Below are 19,890 nucleotides of genomic sequence, written 5' to 3'. Positions count from 1 at the left end.
GTAAATACTGTCCAAACACCACTACTGTTGGCTAAGTTAGCCTTGTTAGCCTGTGCATGTCAGGTTGTTAGCCTTTGATTAGCATTAAAGGAACTAAAAGCTTCTGCTGGTAAATGTGAAACTTGCGCTGTGAAAGCTAATAGTATTAACACAAATACAACATCAATAATAATAATAATAATAACATTCAAGACTATTTAACCATGGTAGAGCACATTCTGAGCGCAGGTGCTCTTTAATGACTGTTAAATCGGCCTTCACTGCTAGAAAAACCAGCACAGACCAGCCTGGCCACTTACCAGCATAACTAGCAGATGTGTTTTGGATGCTGGTGTGCTGGTCAGCCAAGTTGCAAGTAGCTGAGGTAAAGTTTGACCCATCAATCATATCATTTGACCCGTCAAAAGGACGAAGGATCCAATGAAGTCTTCATTTCATCTAGTATCTGAGGTCTTTTCATTGTTGTACCTGAAAAAGGTGGACAGCGCTGTCGAAGCAGTGAACTACTTGCAAATTCTTAACATTTCCAATCTATCCTGACTGTGCGTCCAAGCAGCTAAGAAAAAACATGTTTCTGCAGTCACGAGATACGAGTGCATTTCAGGTATCAAAACCCACAAGGCTAATGGAGGTGTGACACACTTTGGGCCTAAAGTTTTATTACACGCTTCTATAATCTAAGAACAGCTCAGCCAGTTTGCATTAAAGGCCCTTTAGTTACTGGGGGTTAAAGTGTGACACAAAAGCAACATAAGCTTCATTTTAAAATGGTAACTTTTCAAAATCGCTGCCTAATTAAATGGAGTTCAGAGCAGTTTGGTGTGAAACGCTCAGTTCTAGAGAAACTTACGGAGTCAGAATTGTTCACAGTGGTGGTGAATAGGAACCAGACGTCCACCTCTAAAAGCTCCCTCACAGAGAGTTCCTACATGACATGGTTATGAATTCCCTGCCTGATGATTGAGACACTGTTTTATGACACTTATGAACATAAAATCCATTTGTGGTGGAGGGATACATAACATGCAGGGTGCTGTGAGGCAAAATAGTCCCTAAAAAAAAAAGCATGATTTCAGATTTTCCACTATTTTCCCATCACCAACACTCCACATAAACTCAGAAGACTCCTGTCAGTTCGCTGGTGGTTTTGAACAGTAAATAAAATGTCTATATCTGTGTTGTAGTCATGGCAACCCCTGGTTCCCATCACCACCACTGTAAAGACATCTGAACCATTTCACACCAAACCACTCTGAATACATTTGAACCACTGAATTATGGAGTTCAGTGAATTTGTAGTTCAGTGTTTTGTGACTCTCAGCAGAAAATTCCGACCTTCTGGTCGACTTAGTTGTGGACAGCCCCGGTTTGCATTTCCATATTCGTTTAATTTGATCCAGTAACGTGCTTCAGAGGTCCCTCAGACAGTCCACAAACAAACACATCGATCAGTCAGTCTCATCTGGACGTCAGACCAGCTGCTTTACTCTCAACTGAGGAAGCGAAAAGTGAAATTTAATCACAGAGTGTTCGTCCAACGTGATCATATCCTCAAAAGACTGAAAAGAAAGCAAATGACACTACGTGTGCTATACGGAGCTCATAAACATTAAACACTAAATGAGGGATAAGTGTAGTACACCGCTACATATAGGCACTATCAAAATGTGTTCAGAGTGAAAAATCGAAAAACCTCACATCACAAATCGCAGAAAAGACCAGCTGTGAAATGCCACACATTTATAAAAAATCCTACATGGAACAAACGTGATCTTCAGAACAGGTGAGATGGATTTGAAAAGAATAAGAAACACCAGTCACACGTAAATCTGAGGTAAATACGCTTCTTCTCCCCGGGAGCGTTTCCTCCGCCTGCCATTCGTCCTGCTTCTTCAGCTTCCTGCGTGGCCTTTAGATCATCTCAGTAATCAGGATCTGACCAAAGACTGAAGCTGTCAGAATGAAGTCCAGAAATGAAGAGGAACATCCACTGTGTGTCCAAAAGTATCCAGACAGTCCAAATAAAAGAGGCACCCATTACTGCCCAGCTTGTATAATCTCCATAAAAAAGCACTGAACAATAGAATGGGACACACATGTGATGCTAAGGTCTCCATGTCCAACGTCAAGCGTGGGCTAGATGGGTATAAAGCCCCTCAGCATTGGGCTGTGGAGCAGTGGCAACTGTGTTCTCTGGAATGATGGAGCTCAGTACCTGACCTCACTAATACTCAATCAAACCCTCACAGCGATGTTCCAACATCTAGAGACTTCCCAGAAGAGTAAAGGCTGTGACTGCAACACAAGCTCATTATAACACCTTCATTTCAGAAGAAACACTGGAGCCTACAGACTTTTGGACATGCAGTATAAAAGTGCATTATATGGCTTAAAGTATGTGTCCATTTGTATGAGCTTGCTGGACGTCCTGTTCCAATCAATGTCATTAATATGGAGTTGTTCCCCCTCTGCAGCTATAACAGCCTCCACTCTTCTGGGAAGCTTTCTACAAGATTTCGGAGGGTGTCTGCACGGATTTGTGGCCATTCAGTCAAAAAAGCATTTGTGATGGTCACACTGATGCTGGACGAGAGGGCCTGGCTAACATTCGACATTCCAGTTCATCCCAAAGGTGTTCAATGGGGTTGAGGTCAGGGCTCTGTGCAGGCCACTGGAATTCCTCCACACCAAACTCCATGTCTTTATGGAGCTGCTTTGTGCTCAGGGACTCAGTCATGCTGGAACAGGAAAGGCTCTTGCCCAAACTGCTGACACAAAGCTGGAAGCAGATAACTGTGTAAAATGTCTTTGTGCTGTAGCTTTAACATCACTCTTCACTGGAACTAAGGGGCCTGAAAAACAGCCCCATCTCACTATTCCTCCTCCACCAAACTTTACTGTTGGCACTATGTATTCTGGTAGGGAGTGACAGGCCGTTTTTACATCTTTCAGCACTCTGCAGCCTCACTTTGTGAGTTTGAGTGATCTACCACTTAGATTACACAATAATAGCACTTACAGTTGTCTAGGGCAGGTCTAGCAAGACAGAAATTTCACACACTGTATCAAAGGAGGCATCCTATGACAGTGTCATGTTTAAAGTCACTGAGCTCAGTAAGACCCATTCTACTGGCAGTTTGTCTATGGAGATTACAAGTCTATGTACTTGATTTTATTCAACTGTTAGCAATCAGTGTGGCTGAAACACAGTAATTTGTGGGGTGTCCTCATACTTTTGTATGCCATATAGCATATGCACAGAAAAAAAATAGCAGCTAAGAGTACTTAAAAATACAACAAAACCAAAAACAAACAGACATGATGAGTCTGGACTCCTGGCACAAAGTCCAGCAGGAGATAGAAGTGCTTCATTAATGTAACTGACTCAGATGTGTATGTAGTGCTTATTTAGTACAGAAGAGATACCAGGCTGGTCAGGACAGACAAAGAGAGCTTCAGTGAAAGGAGCCCCTGTAGTATCTACTCTTAAAGCTGCATTCTGTAAAATCTTCGTCAGTAATTTTCTAAGCTAAAAGTCCCGTAATTATTCTAAAAATAATGATCAGTTTAAATCAGGGCCCAATTGATGTGGGATTTTGTGGCTAATAACAATTTTAAGAGGTTAAAACTGTGACAGATGATACAATTTAAAATTTTAAGTTTACTCCAAGTTTTATTTTTGCGCTCATATGCTGGTCAGTTCTCCATGGTCACACTTCTTAACCTCAAATAAACAGCATACACTTAGTCTAAAAGGGTTCATATCAGGGAAAACAAACTATCCTCCCTTTTTTTGAAATGTAGTTTGTAAACACAAATATAATTTCCACACAAAAACTAAGCTACCAAACAGTACTTGTGATGTCATGTTTACTTTCATCAGCCTATTTAACTTATAACAGTTTAGCCCCGCCCATTTGCGCTGCAGTTATAAGGAATGTTTCAGCCTGTACTGCCTTTTGAATGAAGAACAGTCAGAACAGAGCTCATTTACATATCAGTCTTAAAGATACAGAAAACAGACATCAATACTAATATTGTAATTATTGTAAAATCAAGTAATTATCAGCAACTATTTTTCTGATATTAATAAACACGCAGGTCAATAGTATCAGCTGATGTCATCGACACACTGATATATCAGTCAGGTTCCACTGCAAAAGTCCAGGATCACTGACCCTTATTCATCAAAGCTGCATAAAAGAAAGCGCAGATTTGACTGCTCTGCATCCGATTCACGAAGCTTATGTGAGGTGTGTTAAGTACAAATATGAGCTCTGAATCAGCTTCAGTGCGTGAAATCAAGCGCCACCATACCAGCACCTCATTTAAGTGTTATTTACATGAAACACACCCTGATGCATCTTTCAGTAGGGAGCCAATAAAACGAGTGTTCAGCAGCTAAAGCGCCAGTGACTGTGCTTGTAGTTGGAGTTTCAGTTGGATCAGTGAGTGCACTGCGCCCCCTACTGACCAATCTTTATATTATTCAAATTAAAACCACTGAAAAGAATAAAATGTGAAAAAAAAGTCTGTTTTTTTAGGCAGTAGAATGATGTGATTTAGTGTAAGTTACCACAGCTGTGTATGGTATTGTTTATTTTGTGGGTGGAGTCTATAATATAGTATAAAACAAAAGTACGGTGTAATATCTTTAAATGGAACATGAAATAGTTGCAACCGTTGTTTATCAAAATGTTTGTCTGCATGTAAATTGAGCACATCCACTTTTGAACTGGACTGCAATGTGCACACATTATTAATATTCTTTTTTATTTTTATTCTTATTATTAGTATTAAACTACAGACGATATTGATAACGGTTTTGGTCAGTTTACAGTAAATCAAGCATTTCTTTCACGTTGGTAAACAAATCATCCAAGATGCTACACTGGTTGTAAGACGGCTACACTTGTTGGGAGCTCCGTCGTGTTTTGTTTGTTTTTGTTTATTTGTACGGTTATATGTAAACCAGTCTCACATACAGCGCAGACGTATGAGTGAGTGACGGTAGGAATGCATTTTTTTTTGTGTTTTATTTTAGATTTATTTTATTCACTACATGTAAACGTCTGTCGGATAGGGTGCACTGTGAGCTCCTGTAACCAAAACCAAATTCCTTGTACGTGTAAACAAACCTGGCCAATAAAGCTTGATTCTGATTCTGATCCTAATGCTAAAGATAACAAACTGATGAGTAACAAAACTGCTGGTGAAGCCTATGAGCGCTGATTTTATGATCTGATTGGAGCGTTAGCCGATCTGATGAAAAAGGGCCAATGTTTATCTTTGCTATGATGCACGTTAATGTGACATTTAATTAGAAATCCTGTATAGCAAAGACATTACATTACGTTAAAAAACATTAATATTTATATTTATTCAAGCTGATGGTCAGAAACAAAACCCCAAAGCTAACAGGGAACTGACCAGCACACAGCAGGAGCTGAGAATTCACAGAAATTCACATAAATAATAAATAATGCCACACTGATGTCTAACTAGTCAGCGCAGAACAAACCAATTTAGACTCGACACCTGCTGGAACTTCGAAATCGAAATGTGTATTGATATTAACTCGCTAGTATAGCTGCTTATCAAAGGCCAAATATATAATATAAAGCCAAATAAAAGCCGTTTTAAAAAAAATTCTGGAAATTCCACCGTGTTTACAAAATTCCTCCATAACTCAGTGTATGAGATCAGAGTCATTCGGAGTGGTTTGGTGTGAAATGCTCCGTTCTAGTTGTTCACAGTGGTGGTGACAGGAACCAGACACCTCTATAAGCTCAAAAAGTTACACACAATAGTTACGAATTCACTGCCTCGTGACTGAGACGCTTTACGATAGTTTAGAGAAGGTTTTGGCCTCAAAGGAAAAATAGTCCCCAAAGAAAACGGATCATTTCCGATTTTCCACGATTTTCCCATCATCAACGTTCCATATACACTCAGAAGACTCGTGTAGGTTCTCTGGTGGTTCTGGATGGTAAATAAAATGTCTATATCTGTGTTGTAGTCATGGCGACCCCTGGCTCCCATCACCACCACATCTGAACCACTTCACACCAAACCACCTTGAATCACTCTGTTTATGCCGATTCAATTATGTCGAATTTTCTTAGAAATTGGTGGAATTCCCCTTTAATTCCTGCACTATTATGAAGCATTTCTAGTCTTCCAGAATGCAGCTTTAATCACAGCACAAGTGCGATGTCAACGTTGATGAAACAGGCAGATCTGTATAAAACTCTTTGGTGGGGTGATGGCACATTACGGAATAAACGCGGTACAAATATTGCACTCAATAAAACTGCCGTCATTATCATGCTGTAGTTACAAATATCAACAATAACTACTCAACACTGAAAGTTCTGCACTAAAACCCTTTCTGTGAAAGAAGACGTGAAGTCTAAGTGATTAAAAACAGCTGACGAGAATGAACAACCTCACATATTTACTGTATAAACACATCATCTTCAGCTCAGGAGTAAAACCCCCGCCACCTGGGCTGCGCGGCTGGCTCCAGAGCCGTAATGAAGTTCTACTTCTCCCTCGCGACTGAGAACCCTAACGTAAGCGTCCGGCGTGAGGTCCGTGGCGTCAGACCTGCGAATACGGCGGGACGGCGGCGTGCAGTGGCAGAGCCACCACACTGTTCGACTGTCTGTCGCCGGGACAGATCTCCGACTGAGAGCAGGCCTCGGAAGACGCCACAACGCTCGGCGGGGGGGTCTTCGGGTTTCTTGCTGGGGGAAAGCCGCTGATCAGGAACTGAGGAACTGACGAAACTAGAGCCATTTTTGGTGTCCTGGACAAAAAAACAGAAAACAGAAAAACGTGACACATCCGTCTCCCGAAAGATTCATTAACTGATTACAGAAATCTTCATTTATCCAGATCAGAAAAGACTCGTCTAATGTCTGAAGTTCACTTCTTTGGCTTCATAAGGCTGATCATTCATGGAACTTGAATTGCTTGAAAAGAAGTGGCCTTGAGTTGCATAACGTAACGTAGGGCTGCACAATAAATTGCATTTTTATTGTGGTCCATGATAAAGCCACTGTTAGATCGGTGATAACAGAACAGATCTTTATCTCTTTTTAACAAGAATCTTAAGACTTTTCGTTTTAGACGTGTTTTATGAATTTTGCTTATTTTCTGTAAAGCACCTCGAGTTTACATTAGCATGAAATGTGTGCTACATAAATAAAACATATTAATGACCTCAGAATATACACAGAACACGAGTGTCTTAACAGCGTTACCAAGCAGCCGTAGCTACTCTAGCTGATACTTTTTTAATCCCAGAAACGGGGAAATTACACCCCCGCATTTAACCCATCTGTGAAGTGAAACACCACATACACACTAGTGAATACACACACACTAGGGGGCATTGAGCACACTTGCCCGGAGCGGTGGGCAGCCCTATCCACAGCGCCCGGGGAGCAGTTGGGGGTTAGGTGTCTTGCTCAAGGACACCTCAGTCATGGACTGTCGGCACTGGAGATCGAACCAACAACCTTCCGGTTACAGGGCCAGTTCCCTAACCTCCAGCCCACGACTGCCCCAAGAACAGTTAAGAACAAGAAAAGAGCTGGAATCCACAACAACAACAAAAAAAACTGACCTCCGTGTTGCAACAACATCCACTAAACTGGAGAAGCTTGTCGCTGTTGTCACAGCCGTGATGTTATTTCACGATAACACACTCCCTCTCGGGTTCTACTGCTTAAATAACAAATCTTACAGTTGATAATGAAATGTCTAGAGACGGACCGGTCAGTGCTTTAAGGGCACGTACCGATCAGAGATTGCCTTTCAGCACGATTGGGCGGGGCTGGACTGTTAAGACCAAGTAAGATTGTTTCAGATTCAAAAACAGATGCGACTGGAACGTAGTGGGACTGTCCCACTAAGTCTGAAAGGTTTTTCTGTCTAAACAATCGGACAACATGGGGGTCCCATACTAAGCGATTCTGCAGGTCAGTGGGGAATCTGAGGCTCTGCTTATGATCGCTGGTACAAGTACAGTCGCTATAACTCTCGTTATACAGTGTTGACCTCCATACAGTGTTTTCAACCTCTGTATTTTTTAGTCAGCTTTTGTTTGTCATATATTCTTTTGTGCTCCACCACAAGAGTTGTGCCGCCATCCTGACGCTCCTTTGTTTGGGCATCAACCCTGACAGAGCCTGATTTTAGCACAGTAAACAGAGCAGCTTTGATAAAAATGTATGCAGCATTGCAGTCCGCCAGGTTCAGACTCAGCGTAAAAGACTGCATTAATATACGTGTTCATTTTCAAAACTTGGTGTGTCTTTTTTATCTATACAAATCGGACTTTAGGTCTTTAGTCCTGCAGTCAAAAGCCAAACGGTCTGTGCTTCCATCTAGTGTCTGAAGGGTCCTGCGATCGAGGAGAACTCACGAAGGCCTGCAGTGATCCTTTCATACAGTTCTTATGTTTTACGCCACTGATCAGCTCTCAGGATCAGCTAAGTTAGAGAAATATCGGCTGATCGCATATTTGGGATGGAGATCAGCCGATACCAAGATACCAAGATACCAAGCCGATTCCGTCTCCTGTTATGACTGTCACAATGGAACCGGAATTTTTGCCAAGCCATTTTGAGTCATTTCTTTTGATCTATTCATCATGAAATGTACATACAGTGTAAAGGGTAAAAGGCATTTTCAAATGATGTCAAAAATGGAGATACAATGTTAACATGTGAACAAAAAGAAGTTAAAAATGTAAGTGAGTTGGCTAGCATTGTAAAAAAAAAAGTAAAAAAAAAAACTAAAGTGCGATGACCTGAAATTTGGAAGAAGTTAAGAATACTGTGAGATCGCCACCTGTTGTTTAATTGGCCTCATCGCACTCCAGTTTCGGTTTCCATTGCCTAAATGCTTCGGTGTGCCTTTAAATGATCTCAGTGCTGAGTCTGTTTTTGCTCATTCACAGTTAAACTGCTGTGGTTAGCTTTTCTCTGGCTGAATGGCGGAACTGTCAGTATGAGATAAACATGCCGATAAACATCGTTTGCCACCGTATAACGTTGGCATAGGCAAACGGAAAAATTCTGCTATCACGAGAAAAAGCTTTACTGTTGAGTCTGTACGAACAGCAAGCTCTGCTTTATTACAACCACGAAATACGTACAAAGTTTACTGCGTGAGAGCTGCAGCTCCCCCTGCTGGACAAAAAACCCTGAACGTTTTGATTTCTTCTTGGGAACTATAACATGGAAGATGAAACATAGATATATGAAACATAAATGAATAAATGTATGAAATAAATAAAAAAACAAATAAATCGATGCTGAAAAAAATTCCCATAAATAAAAATAATAAAAGCAAAAATAAACAAACGTTCCATAAAAATACAGAAATAAATAAATACAGGCCAGCAATGAATAAATAAGCAGTCTTGCTAAACTGAGGTGTGTTTAGTGAAGGCAGAGACGTCTGTGAGCTCCTGCAAACTTCACCTTAACTCTCTAATATACGTCATGAATTGCCATGCAGAACTGTCAGCTGATGACGTGTAGTGTCATAAAGTCCAGAGTGTAATGAACCTCAAACCTTGTGTGAACCCTCAACAACCAGGTTCTCCTTTAAGCATCTGCTAAGATCTAAATGAAGCCTACAAAGCAGCAGAAAGATATAAGAAGAGCTTGCCATTTTTTGTCATTAGAAATGGCCGTTAGAACTGCACATGTCCAAGCAAGACAGAGCTGCTCGTGTGCTGGACAGAAAAGGTAAAGCAAAACCCCCACATCACAGCAAAGGAGCTGCAGGAAGACTCAGACTGACCCTGGAGGTGGTGGAGCACTGTTCTACTGTTACACAAGCATAATCTACACGGAAGAGGCATCAGAAGGAAACCTGACCTGCAACCTCAGCACAAACGTAAACATCTGAAACGACTAGAAGCACTCTGGAAACAGTGCTGTGGGTCGGAAAAAAACACAATCAATAAATGAATGTTTAGAGAAAAAAAGTAGCAGTTGATGAAAAGAACAACGTGCTGACTGTTGAGCAGGGGGCAGATCTACTGGGCCTTGGCCAACATTATTATTAGTGATGCAGCAATCCCAGTTTTGTCAGGTGGATTCTTCGCAGTGCAGCCACAGATGTTCTGCAGAATATGTTCTGCTGTGTGAATGCAGCTTTAGTGATGCTAATGGGCCATTTTTAGTACCTTCTTGGGCATAACAATAACACAATATTATACTATTTATCATCAAATCTTTTTTGTGTAATAACCATTTTAGTACTTTTAAAAGACTTCCTAAATAGTGTGATGAATAACAATCTATCTCAACTCATTTCTTAAGCAAGAAGAAAAAAAAACTTTCTCCTTGAGTCTCCTTTAGTGCAACATTAGCTAATTAGCTAAACTTTAGAAAACCAATACGTATCTTAAGACTAATTTACTTGAAAATCGGCCTTATTATCTCTTATAATCTTGTAAAAATGCTTTTGAAATTCTAAAGAAGCAGAGAGGCGCCATTACTCGTTGCTGTCCTGCTCTTTGCCGGACAGATCGCAGGCTCCCGGTTTGTTGGTGATGCTGTAGGGAAACGCGGCTCCGCTGCTCGATCCGTAAGCCAGTTTGTTGAGACGAGAGAGGGCTTTTATGCTTCCAGGGGGGCGCCCAGGGCTGACCTTGTATCCCGCGGCTCTGGTGGTGCCCAGCGGTCTCCCAGGGCTGGTTTTGAACCCAGCTGCTTTGGTGGTACCGAGCGGCCGGCCGGTGCTCGTTCTGTAACCGGCTAATTTTGTGGTTCCTACTGGCCGTCCACGTTTGCCAGACTTCCCCGTGCCTTTCTTTTTCTTAGAGTCCTCAGGTTTCTCGCTGGCTTTGAGGGCCGCTCGTGCCGGGGGCCGTGGCTGTCCCAGGGTGGGCTGCCTCTGGCAGGGTGTGGGCGTGAGTTTGGGGCCTTGTGACGGTGAGGTGAGATGTGTCAAAGGAATCTGCAGGGATGGCGGAGGAGGTGAGGTGGTGTAGAACTTGTTCGCGTGGGCCGAACACAGGTCGAAGTGACCTGCCGGGTGCCGGCCATCATCGGCCAAACACGAGGGCCTGCCGGTCAGGCAGTAATCGTTACTGGTGCTGGCAACCTGGCGCATCATCTGCAGAACCAGAGGAGCAGAAAACACAGATTACAGAGCTGCTGCACAGTGTTTTACACCCAGATTCAACTTTTCCATTCCCTAAACCCTAAAGGGCTTTTTCTCAAAAATGTTTTATTTACAATTAAACCCACTTTATTTACAGAAATTGCTGATTTATATTCATATTTAGAGTCTTAACGTGTGTATAATGTGTATATATTTTTTTGTATTGAAGTACTACAAGGGGGCTACACACCTGTGTAGATGTGATGTGATCTTTATTATTATATTTTAGGATCAATGACAATAACATGCCTAGTGTTCAGGGGGTTAGTACCTATGTAAGAACTCAACAGATTTCCACCACAGAAGCTCTGCTGGCTGGATATTTTTGGCTTTGAAATTTAATATCATAAAAGATGACTATTTTCAACCTGGTCTTTAGGCTTCATTTAGACTTTAAAACCTCAAATAATACAAACTTTTCTTAAAATTAGGCATTTTAGACATTTAAGGCCTAACACAGTACTTTCCCCTCTTACTCAAGATCTTAATATATCTATAAGTATCTGCATTTTTCCTCTTGATCACAGCATATTGTCACTATTTGAACTAAACCTCTAATCTCCAAAAGAACTTTACAGGAGAAGCACAAACACGCTACACTTATAATAGAAGTTCATGGACCAGCATCTTTTTCCACAGAATTTTGGGTCATTTCTGTTCTGAAATTTTGAGAAAGGTAACAAGAGATTTCGTGTTATGTACAAAAGTAATACTTTTGTAATATCGCATTTTAATAAAGTGTGAAATCAACTTTCCCTCCTACATCATCGGAAAACTCCAAAATTGAGCAAATTTCTTTTTATTCACTCTTTTTTCTCTGCAGTCCTGGTGCTGTTTGCCTGTCATTTCTGAGCCGACAAAAATAAAGCAGTCTAGGTCATAAATTAACATAGCACGATGCATTACTAAGATCTGAAATGTTTGTATTCTTGTCATAGAGTCATGTAGATAAGCCATCTGCTCGGTTTTATATTGAAAATCGCCCTTTGTGCCTAACTTTTGTTGTTTTAGCCGTTTAGCTAGCAAAATGCTAATTCCTGCTAGCGCCTATATGGAGTTCACAATTGTATGTTAGCATCAAGCTAACAGGGCTGTTCGTCACTTACCCACAGGACGTTGAACACGTCTTACAGAAGCTGTAGATTGGCATTTGAAGTTGGTAAAACCTGCATGTAACATATTTCACTTTATATTTTCAGTAAATATTCAGTTGTTTGTGAATATTCAGTATTATCCGAACTTCAAGCCTGACGTTAACTGTTAGACGTCTGTTAGCCTGTTAGCTCTCCGGTGGGCAGACAGCATTCTAATGTAGGATTTGTTTAGTGTGTTTGTTTAGTAAGTTTTAGGCCCAAAATCTTCTCAAACCTATCGTCAAAGAGAATTTCATCTAATAACTTTCTGTGAGGGAGATTTTAGAGGTGGACGTCTGGTTCCTATCACCATCACTGTGAAGAACTCTGACTCGCAGAGTTCTCCAGAAGTTTCTCCAGAACGGAGCGTTTCGCACCAAACCACTCTGAACGACTCTGCTTACATCGTAAACCGTTTAATCATGGCGAAAATGAGAAAAATCGGTGGAGTTTCCCTTTAAGCGTCGTGGGGTGACTTACAGGACACTATATTTCAGATTTGGGGTGTTTTGAGCAAAAGCAAGATACCCTTTCCAGTCACTTCTGACACGCCAACGCCGCATAGTACCATACATTCTACAGTGATAATCAGGCATGTGCACTAAAACAGCGGTATTACCTGAAGTCAGATACTTGTTCGAATTTTCCCGGTCCACCTTAAACAGAGCAGCGGTCATATTGTGGCGCCTGAGGCGTTATAATAACAGCTGCGGCACCGTTTAAGATGGAACGGGGGAAAAGTCCAACAAGAAGCTCACTTCAGCCTCAGGTACCAGAATGTAACGGCTGAACCATTTAAGGTGGAACGGGTCAATTTAAACAAGGAGCCGACTTCAGATTCAGTAGCAATAATGTAACGGCAGCACGATTTAAGGTGGAACGGGGGAAAAAACGAACAAGAAGCCGACTTGAGCCTCGGTCTCCAGAATGTAACCGCTACACTATTTAAGGTGGAACGTGGAAATTCGAACAAGAAACTGGCGGATGTGAATCCGACTTCAGCCTCGCGTTATGAGCGCTGTATGAACTTGTGCACATAACATTCCAGTGGTAATAACAGCAGGTTTATAAGCTGTTTCTACAGTATTACACCCCGAACTATGCACCACAATGAACGTCCCCGTCACCGCAGACCAACACAAAGAGTTTCTCTGTCATGAACCGCAGACAGAAACACAGACCGTCTGTCCGTCTGTCTGTCTAAAAGGGCGTTTTCCGAGGTGAAGCTGACGGTCAGGAGCTCCGCAGAGACAATAAAGCAGCGGTAACGTTACTGTACCTTGTTTGACTGGAGTTTAAAGGGTTAAACACAAAAATCCGTCCCATCCTCGAAACTACAGCTTCTTCATTTCTGCTCGCAGCCGAACCGCTTCGCTCGAGATCCGGCCGGCAGCGGCAAACCGAGCCGTTCAGCTCTTCCTGCTGATTTCCAGCAGATTCAGAGCTGATTTCTGTCCCACCCGAAAGGCTTTAGAGGAGAAAGGCAGCCATTTTCATTAAAAATTAATAAGTCAAGCGAGGTCTGCGCATGCGCACTGTGCGGAAATAAAAAAAAAACGCTTCTTCTGCGACACCGAGGAGAAAAAATAATAATGATCGCTGATCGATAAAGGCTCGACTAGGACGGTTAAGGTGATGGAGGCTTCAAAACACCGCGGGCATTAAATATGAGGGCTGAGCCATGCAGTAACACCACTTAACGTGAAAGAGGGTAAATAAATCCAATCCCAACCCTGAACCAAAACAAACCCAACACCTAATCCCAACCCTGAACCAAAACAAACCCAAAGTCTACAGTCCCAACACGGTACCAATTACAAACCCAAAGCCCAAACTCAAACCTGTACCAAAACAAACCCAACACCTAATCCCAACCCTGAACCAAAACAAACCCCAAGTCTACAGTCCCAACACGGTACCAATTACAAACCCAAAGCCCAAACTCAAACCTGTACCAAAACAAACCCAACACCTAATCCCAACCCTGAACCAAAACAAACCCAAAGTCTACAGTCCCAACACGGTACCAATTACAAACCCAAAGCCCAAACTCAAACCTGTACCAAAACAAACCAAACACCTAATCCCAACTGTGATCAAACACTGTATCAAAAACAAACCCAAAGTCTATAGTCCCAACACCGTAACAATAACGAACCCAAAGCCTAAACCCAACACTGTACCAAAAACAAACCCAAAGCCTAATCCCAATCCTGACCCCAAAAAAAACAAAAAAAAAAAACAAACCCAAAGCTTAATCCAAACTCTGTACCAAAACAAACAAAACGCCTAATCCTAACACAGTACCAATAACAAAACCAAAGTCCTAACTCAAACCTGTACAAAAACAAACCCCAAGCCTAAACCCAACACTGTACCAAAAAACAAACCCAAACCCTAAACCCAACACTGTACCAAAAAACAAACCCAAACCCTAAACCCAGCACTTTACCAATAACAAATCCCAAGCCTAATCCCAATCCTGACTCAACAAAACCAAAAACAAATCCAAAAGCTTAATCCAAACTCTGTACCAAAACAAACACAAAACCTAGTCCTAACACTGTACCAATAACAAACCCAACCCTGTACCAAAACAAACCCCAAACCTAATCCCAACCCTGTATCAATAAACCCAACATCTAACTGAAAACCACACTCAAACCAACCAGAAGTCCAGTCTTAAACCAAACCCAGTCATAACCTGACTCTAAATCAACCCCGAATCCAAAACCTTAAACCATACGTAAAAACCCAACCAAAAGCCCAATCCTAGTCCTAAATCACACCAACAACCAAACCAATACAACAGCCCAATACAAATCATCCTCAAAACCCAGTTCGAATTAAAACTGAACCCCAAACACCTTAATCCAATCCTAAATTTAATTTAAAACCACATCCAAAGATCAATCCTAATCCAACTTCATCACCTCAATCCTAATACAAACTCCCAAGTCCAACCCTGATCCAAAACAAACCCAAAGCCTAGTCCTAATTCCAATGGCTTTACCAAAAACTGAACTCCAAGGCTAATTATGACCCAAATTCTAATCCTAATCCAGACCTGAACCCAAAGCCCTTCCACACAGATCAGTTCAGTGTTCATACTCCACCTTCCAGCGCTGAGAGCTTGTTCTCCTCAGGCCGCCATATCAGCTCTATACATCATTAATTAGTTTTGCTGCAGTTGCTGGTTATAAATGTTTTAATAAAACCACCCAGAATTCCCCTGTAGAGCAGCCAGTCTGAGCCCAGTGCCTGTGTATTACGCAGAGGAAAGATTTAGATTCAAATTCAGATTAAATTAAGCACTCTGGGTCAAACATGACCAATATAATCTGCATTTATTAAAACCACACTTCTCACCAGCCATTCAAACATTTAAAAAAAAAGGGACTTTATTGTAAAAGACCATCTAAGCTACATCACATATCAACATACTGAGAAGACACAGATCGTTGAAAGGTTGGAGAGTTAGACATTTTGCTGCTCAGCTCCAAAACAACAGGAGAAAAATAAAATACACCAAATAATATCGTGAGCAGAAAAATCAGAATGAGCTCAGCTTTATTGCCTTTTCTGTTTAACAAGGCAGGGTCTAAAGCAACCTCTGAAATCCAATAAACACGCTGACGGCGTTTCCGCTCACTTCTACAGAACCTTGTATCGTCCTTTGCTGGTCGGCTGGTATGAATTTTGCTGAAAGACAAGAATAAAAAACCATTTAGCAACGTGAAGCAAAAGTTAGAGATTTTCAACAAAACAAGAGGAATTATTTTTAAATCATAATCAGAGCCGAGTTATTCCTCACTGGATGCATGACATGATCCATCACTGAGATGCAGTGGTGGACAGTAACAGAATAAATGTAGTTCATTGTTGTACACTGCTCAAAAAAAATAAAGGGAACACTTAAACAACACAATATAACTCCAAGTAAATCAAACTTCTGTGAAATCAAATTGTCCACTTAGGAAGCAACGCTGACAATCAATTTCACAGCTGTTGTGCAAATGGAACAGACAACAGGTGGAAATTATTGGCAATTAGCAAAACACACTCAATAAAGGAGTGGTTCTGCAGGTGGGGACCACAGACCACTTCTCAGTACCTTTCTGCTTTCTGCCTGATGTTTTGGTCACTTTTGAATGTTGGTGGTGCTTTCACACTCGTGGTAGCAGGAGACGGACTCTACAACCCACACAAGAGGCTCAGGTAGTGCAGCTCATCCAGGATGGCACATCAATGCGAGCTGTGGCAAGAAGGTTTGCTGTGTCTGTCAGCGTAGTGTCCAGAGGCTGGAGGCGCTACCAGGAGACCGGCCAGTACACCAGGAGACGTGGAGGAGGCCGTAGGATGGCAACAACCCAGCAGCAGGACCGCTACCTCCGCCTTTGTGCAAGGAGGAACAGGAGGAGCACTGCCAGAGCCCTGCAAAATGACCTCCAGCAGGCCACAAATGTGCATGTGGCTGCACAAACGGTTAGAAACCGACTCCATGAGGATGGTATGAGGGCCCGACGTCCACACATGGGGGTTGTGCTCACAGCCCAACACCGTGCAGGACACTTGGCATTCGCCAGAGAACACCAGGATTAGCAAATTCACCACTGGCGCCCTGTGCTCTTCACAGATGAAAGCAGGTTCACACTGAGCACATGTGACAGAGGTGACAGAGTCTGGAGATGCCGTGGAGAGCGATCTGCTGCCTGCAACATCCTTCAGCATGACCAGTTTGGCAGTGGGTCAGTAATGGTGTGGGGTGGCATTTCTTTGGAGGGCCGCACAGCCCTCCATGTGCTCGCCAGGGGTAGCCTGACTGCCATTAGGTACCGAGATGAGATCCTCAGACCCCTTGTGAGACCATATGCTGGTGCGGTTGGCCCCGAGTTCCTCCTAATGCAGGACAATGCTAGAGCCTCATGTGGCTAGAGTGTGTCAGCAGTTCCTGCAAGATGAAGGCATTGAAGCTATGGACTGGCCCGCCCGTTCCCCAGACCTGAATCTGATTGAGCACATCTGGGACATCATGTCTCGCTCCATCCACCAACGCCACGTTGCACCACAGACTGTCCAGGAGTTGGCGGATGCTTTAGTCCAGGACTGGGAGGAGATCCCTCAGGAGACCATACGCCACCTCATCAGGAGCATGCCCAGGCGTTGTAGGGAGGTCATACAGGCACGTGGAGGCCACACACAATACTGAGCCTCATTTTGACTTGTTTTAAGGACATCACATCAAAGTCGGATCAGCCTTAATTTTGTGTGTGACTCCAAATCCAGGCCTCCATTGGTTAATAAATTTGATTTCCATTGATGATTTTTGTGTGATTTTGTTGTCAGCACATTCAACTTTGTACAGAACAAAGTATTCAATGAGAATATTTCATTCATTCAGATCTAGGATGTGTTATTTAAGTGTCTCCTATATATTTTGAGCAGTGTACTTAAGTACTTTTTTCCTGTATTACCACTTTGGGCGACTTTTTACTTTCACTTCACTACAAGTCGCATCTTACTCTTTTCCTCCACTACATTTTGAGAAATCTGTCGTTCCTTTTTTGTTTCTGTGTGTATAAAAACGTAACACATCAAAACGAAAGAAGCGCAAAGCAAGAACACCAATAACACGCACAGCGGTCACTTTGTTCGGAGCTTGTTTTGGCCTGTTGGTCATACCGACTCGGCGTAGCAGCGTAAAACTTTGGGAGAGTCTGTTCAACATAAATGATGAACTAACCTAACTTTGTGTAAATAGAGCACAATATAGAAATATGTCCACATATGCAGTCGAGACTGACGCAGCTTTTTTCTGAATTTCTACAAACACCATTTCATTTTATAGTAAATTATTTTGGGCTGGTTTATGTTTATGAACAGACGCCTACAGATCAACATAGTAAAGGAGCTCATCTGTGATCCTGAGTTTAAAGCCAGTTTTTATTCAACTTAAACTTGGAACTAAGTTGTAAATAAATCTGAAACTGAAACTTTGCTTGTGTGTAAAAAGTGATTTCAGAGCCACTCGGTTCTCCCTGATGGAAACTGTTTACCTTCAGTGTTTTGAGCTTATGATCATTTTAATAGACGTCAGCGTCACTAATTAATGACGTTCTATTAAAAGACTGGTTTACCAAGAGAGACGCTGGAGGACTTTCACCTGAAATGAGTTCATGAAGCCAGTCTGGTTATAAAAATGATAACAGGACATCAGAGCCATAATCATAATTAATTTTTACTCAGGTGGAGGTCTAAAGGGAGGAACTTCTTCTTTTACTGGAGTAATATTTTATCTTGGCTGTCTCTACTTTAACTCAAGTACATGATTTGTGTACTTTGTCCACCACTGCTGAGATGGAAACGATGTCATGCAGAGTAGTTTGACAACAAATGCTTCGTTTTTAAAGAAACTTGGTGACTCAGATGTCTTTACAGTGGTGACGATGGGAACCAGGGGTCGCCATGACAACACCAATATAGACATTTTATTTACTGTCCAGAACCAGCAGTGAACCTACACGAGTCTTCTGAGTTTATATGGAATGTTGATGATGGGAAAATAGTGGAAAATCTGAAATAATACATTTTCTTTGGGGACTATTTCGCCTCAGCATGCATTTCTCCATTATGAATGAAGTTCTCTAAACTATCATAAAACAGTGTCTCAATCATCAGGCAGTGAATTCATAACCATTTCATGTAGTAACTTCCTGTGAGGGAGCTTTTAGAGGTAGACGTCTGGTTCCTATCACCACCACTGTGAACAATTCTGACTCAGTAAGTTTCTCTAGAACGGAGCGTTTCATACCAAACCGCTCGGAGCGACTCTCTTTACATCTTAACCACTTAATTATGCAGAAATTCTGAACAATTGGTGGAGTCCCCCTCTGTGTGTCACTGACAGAATGAAAGACAGAAACGTACCAGACGGATGAGCTCCTCCTTGATGAGTCTGGTGATCTCTGCTTTTGCTTTCTGGACTGCCAGCTCATTGGCACCTTTAAAAAGGAATAACAAAAGTGTCAAAAATTAATTTTATTCATTCATTCTGCACCAAAATTCAAAAGGATTCAAAAGGGTCTGCACATCAGTGTCTGTGTTTACATGCAAATATTTCTGCCAATCCAATTAAATACAATCCCGATTACAGAGTAGAGGTGTTGATGGAAAATCTTCGTTTCCATGCTTCCATGACAAGTAATCCGATGCAAACTAACGCCCATGTGTGGAGAACCACTTGGAGTAAACGTTACCATGACAGCGAGCATCACGTGAGGTCCAGTCAAAGTGAGATGAGCAGCAGTGAGCAGTGCTTATTTTTTTCTAAATACTTTAAAATGTCAGACTCAGGAAAATGCCCTTCACATGTCCTTATTAAAGAAGGCAGAGAGGAAGACGTTGTGTTCTGAGACGCATAAGCTGGATGTCCGTCCCACCGCCGTCTAAAACTCAGAGTATTAAATTCATCTCCTCTGCTCCGCCATGTTGAAAGGTATAGTTTACCACAGCTGGTTTAGGAGTTCAACTGCAAGTTGCTCATCACTCCTAAAAATATATTTGT

At 42.0% G+C, this 19,890-nt stretch overlaps 2 protein-coding genes across 4 annotated transcripts in view; both read right to left on the bottom strand.

The window, feature by feature from the left end:
• Nucleotides 1–3,159: 3,159 nt before the first annotated feature.
• On the bottom strand, nt 3,160–13,846 carry c16h5orf24 (chromosome 16 C5orf24 homolog). 2 transcript variants are annotated; one of them, XM_017684874.2, is made up of 3 exons: nt 13,606–13,844; nt 10,526–11,145; nt 3,160–6,811 (listed from the first exon to the last, which is right to left on the bottom strand). In XM_017684874.2, exons 2-3 carry the CDS (start codon nt 11,143–11,145, stop codon nt 6,604–6,606), a joined length of 828 nt encoding a protein of 275 aa, XP_017540363.1. In that variant the 5' UTR covers nt 13,606–13,844; the 3' UTR covers nt 3,160–6,603. The 2 variants fall into 2 exon arrangements, with proteins under 2 accessions (XP_017540363.1, XP_037402137.1); XM_037546240.1 differs by lacking the exon at nt 3,160–6,811 and having other exon boundaries at nt 10,522–11,145; nt 13,606–13,846.
• Nucleotides 13,847–15,656: 1,810 nt separating this feature from the next.
• The window catches only part of ddx46 (DEAD (Asp-Glu-Ala-Asp) box polypeptide 46), a 29,279-nt gene continuing 25,045 nt past the window's right edge, over nt 15,657–19,890 (bottom strand). For both annotated transcript variants that reach the window (XM_037546195.1, XM_037546194.1), the window contains exons 22-23: nt 19,254–19,327; nt 15,657–16,028 (exon numbers count right to left, since the gene is read on the bottom strand). In XM_037546195.1, coding sequence (XP_037402092.1) covers nt 15,981–16,028; nt 19,254–19,327 — 122 coding nt within the window. In that variant the 3' untranslated portion in view covers nt 15,657–15,980. The remainder of the gene's footprint in view (nt 16,029–19,253; nt 19,328–19,890) is intronic.

Source organism: Pygocentrus nattereri, chromosome 16 (assembly GCF_015220715.1).
Source record: "Pygocentrus nattereri isolate fPygNat1 chromosome 16, fPygNat1.pri, whole genome shotgun sequence".
Taxonomy (NCBI): Eukaryota; Metazoa; Chordata; class Actinopteri; order Characiformes; family Serrasalmidae; genus Pygocentrus; species Pygocentrus nattereri.
This window is presented reverse-complemented; position numbering and strand designations above follow the sequence as displayed.

Bases quoted from the DNA above. Each gene is read 5' to 3' on its own strand.
- c16h5orf24 (XM_017684874.2), bottom strand. From the start codon at position 11,145: ATGATGCGCCAGGTTGCCAGCACCAGTAACGATTACTGCCTGACCGGC. The intron at 6,812-10,525 runs GTAATGGCGCCT...TTTTTTGTCCAG, and splicing joins AAAGAGCAGGACAGCAACGA to GACACCAAAAATGGCTCTAG.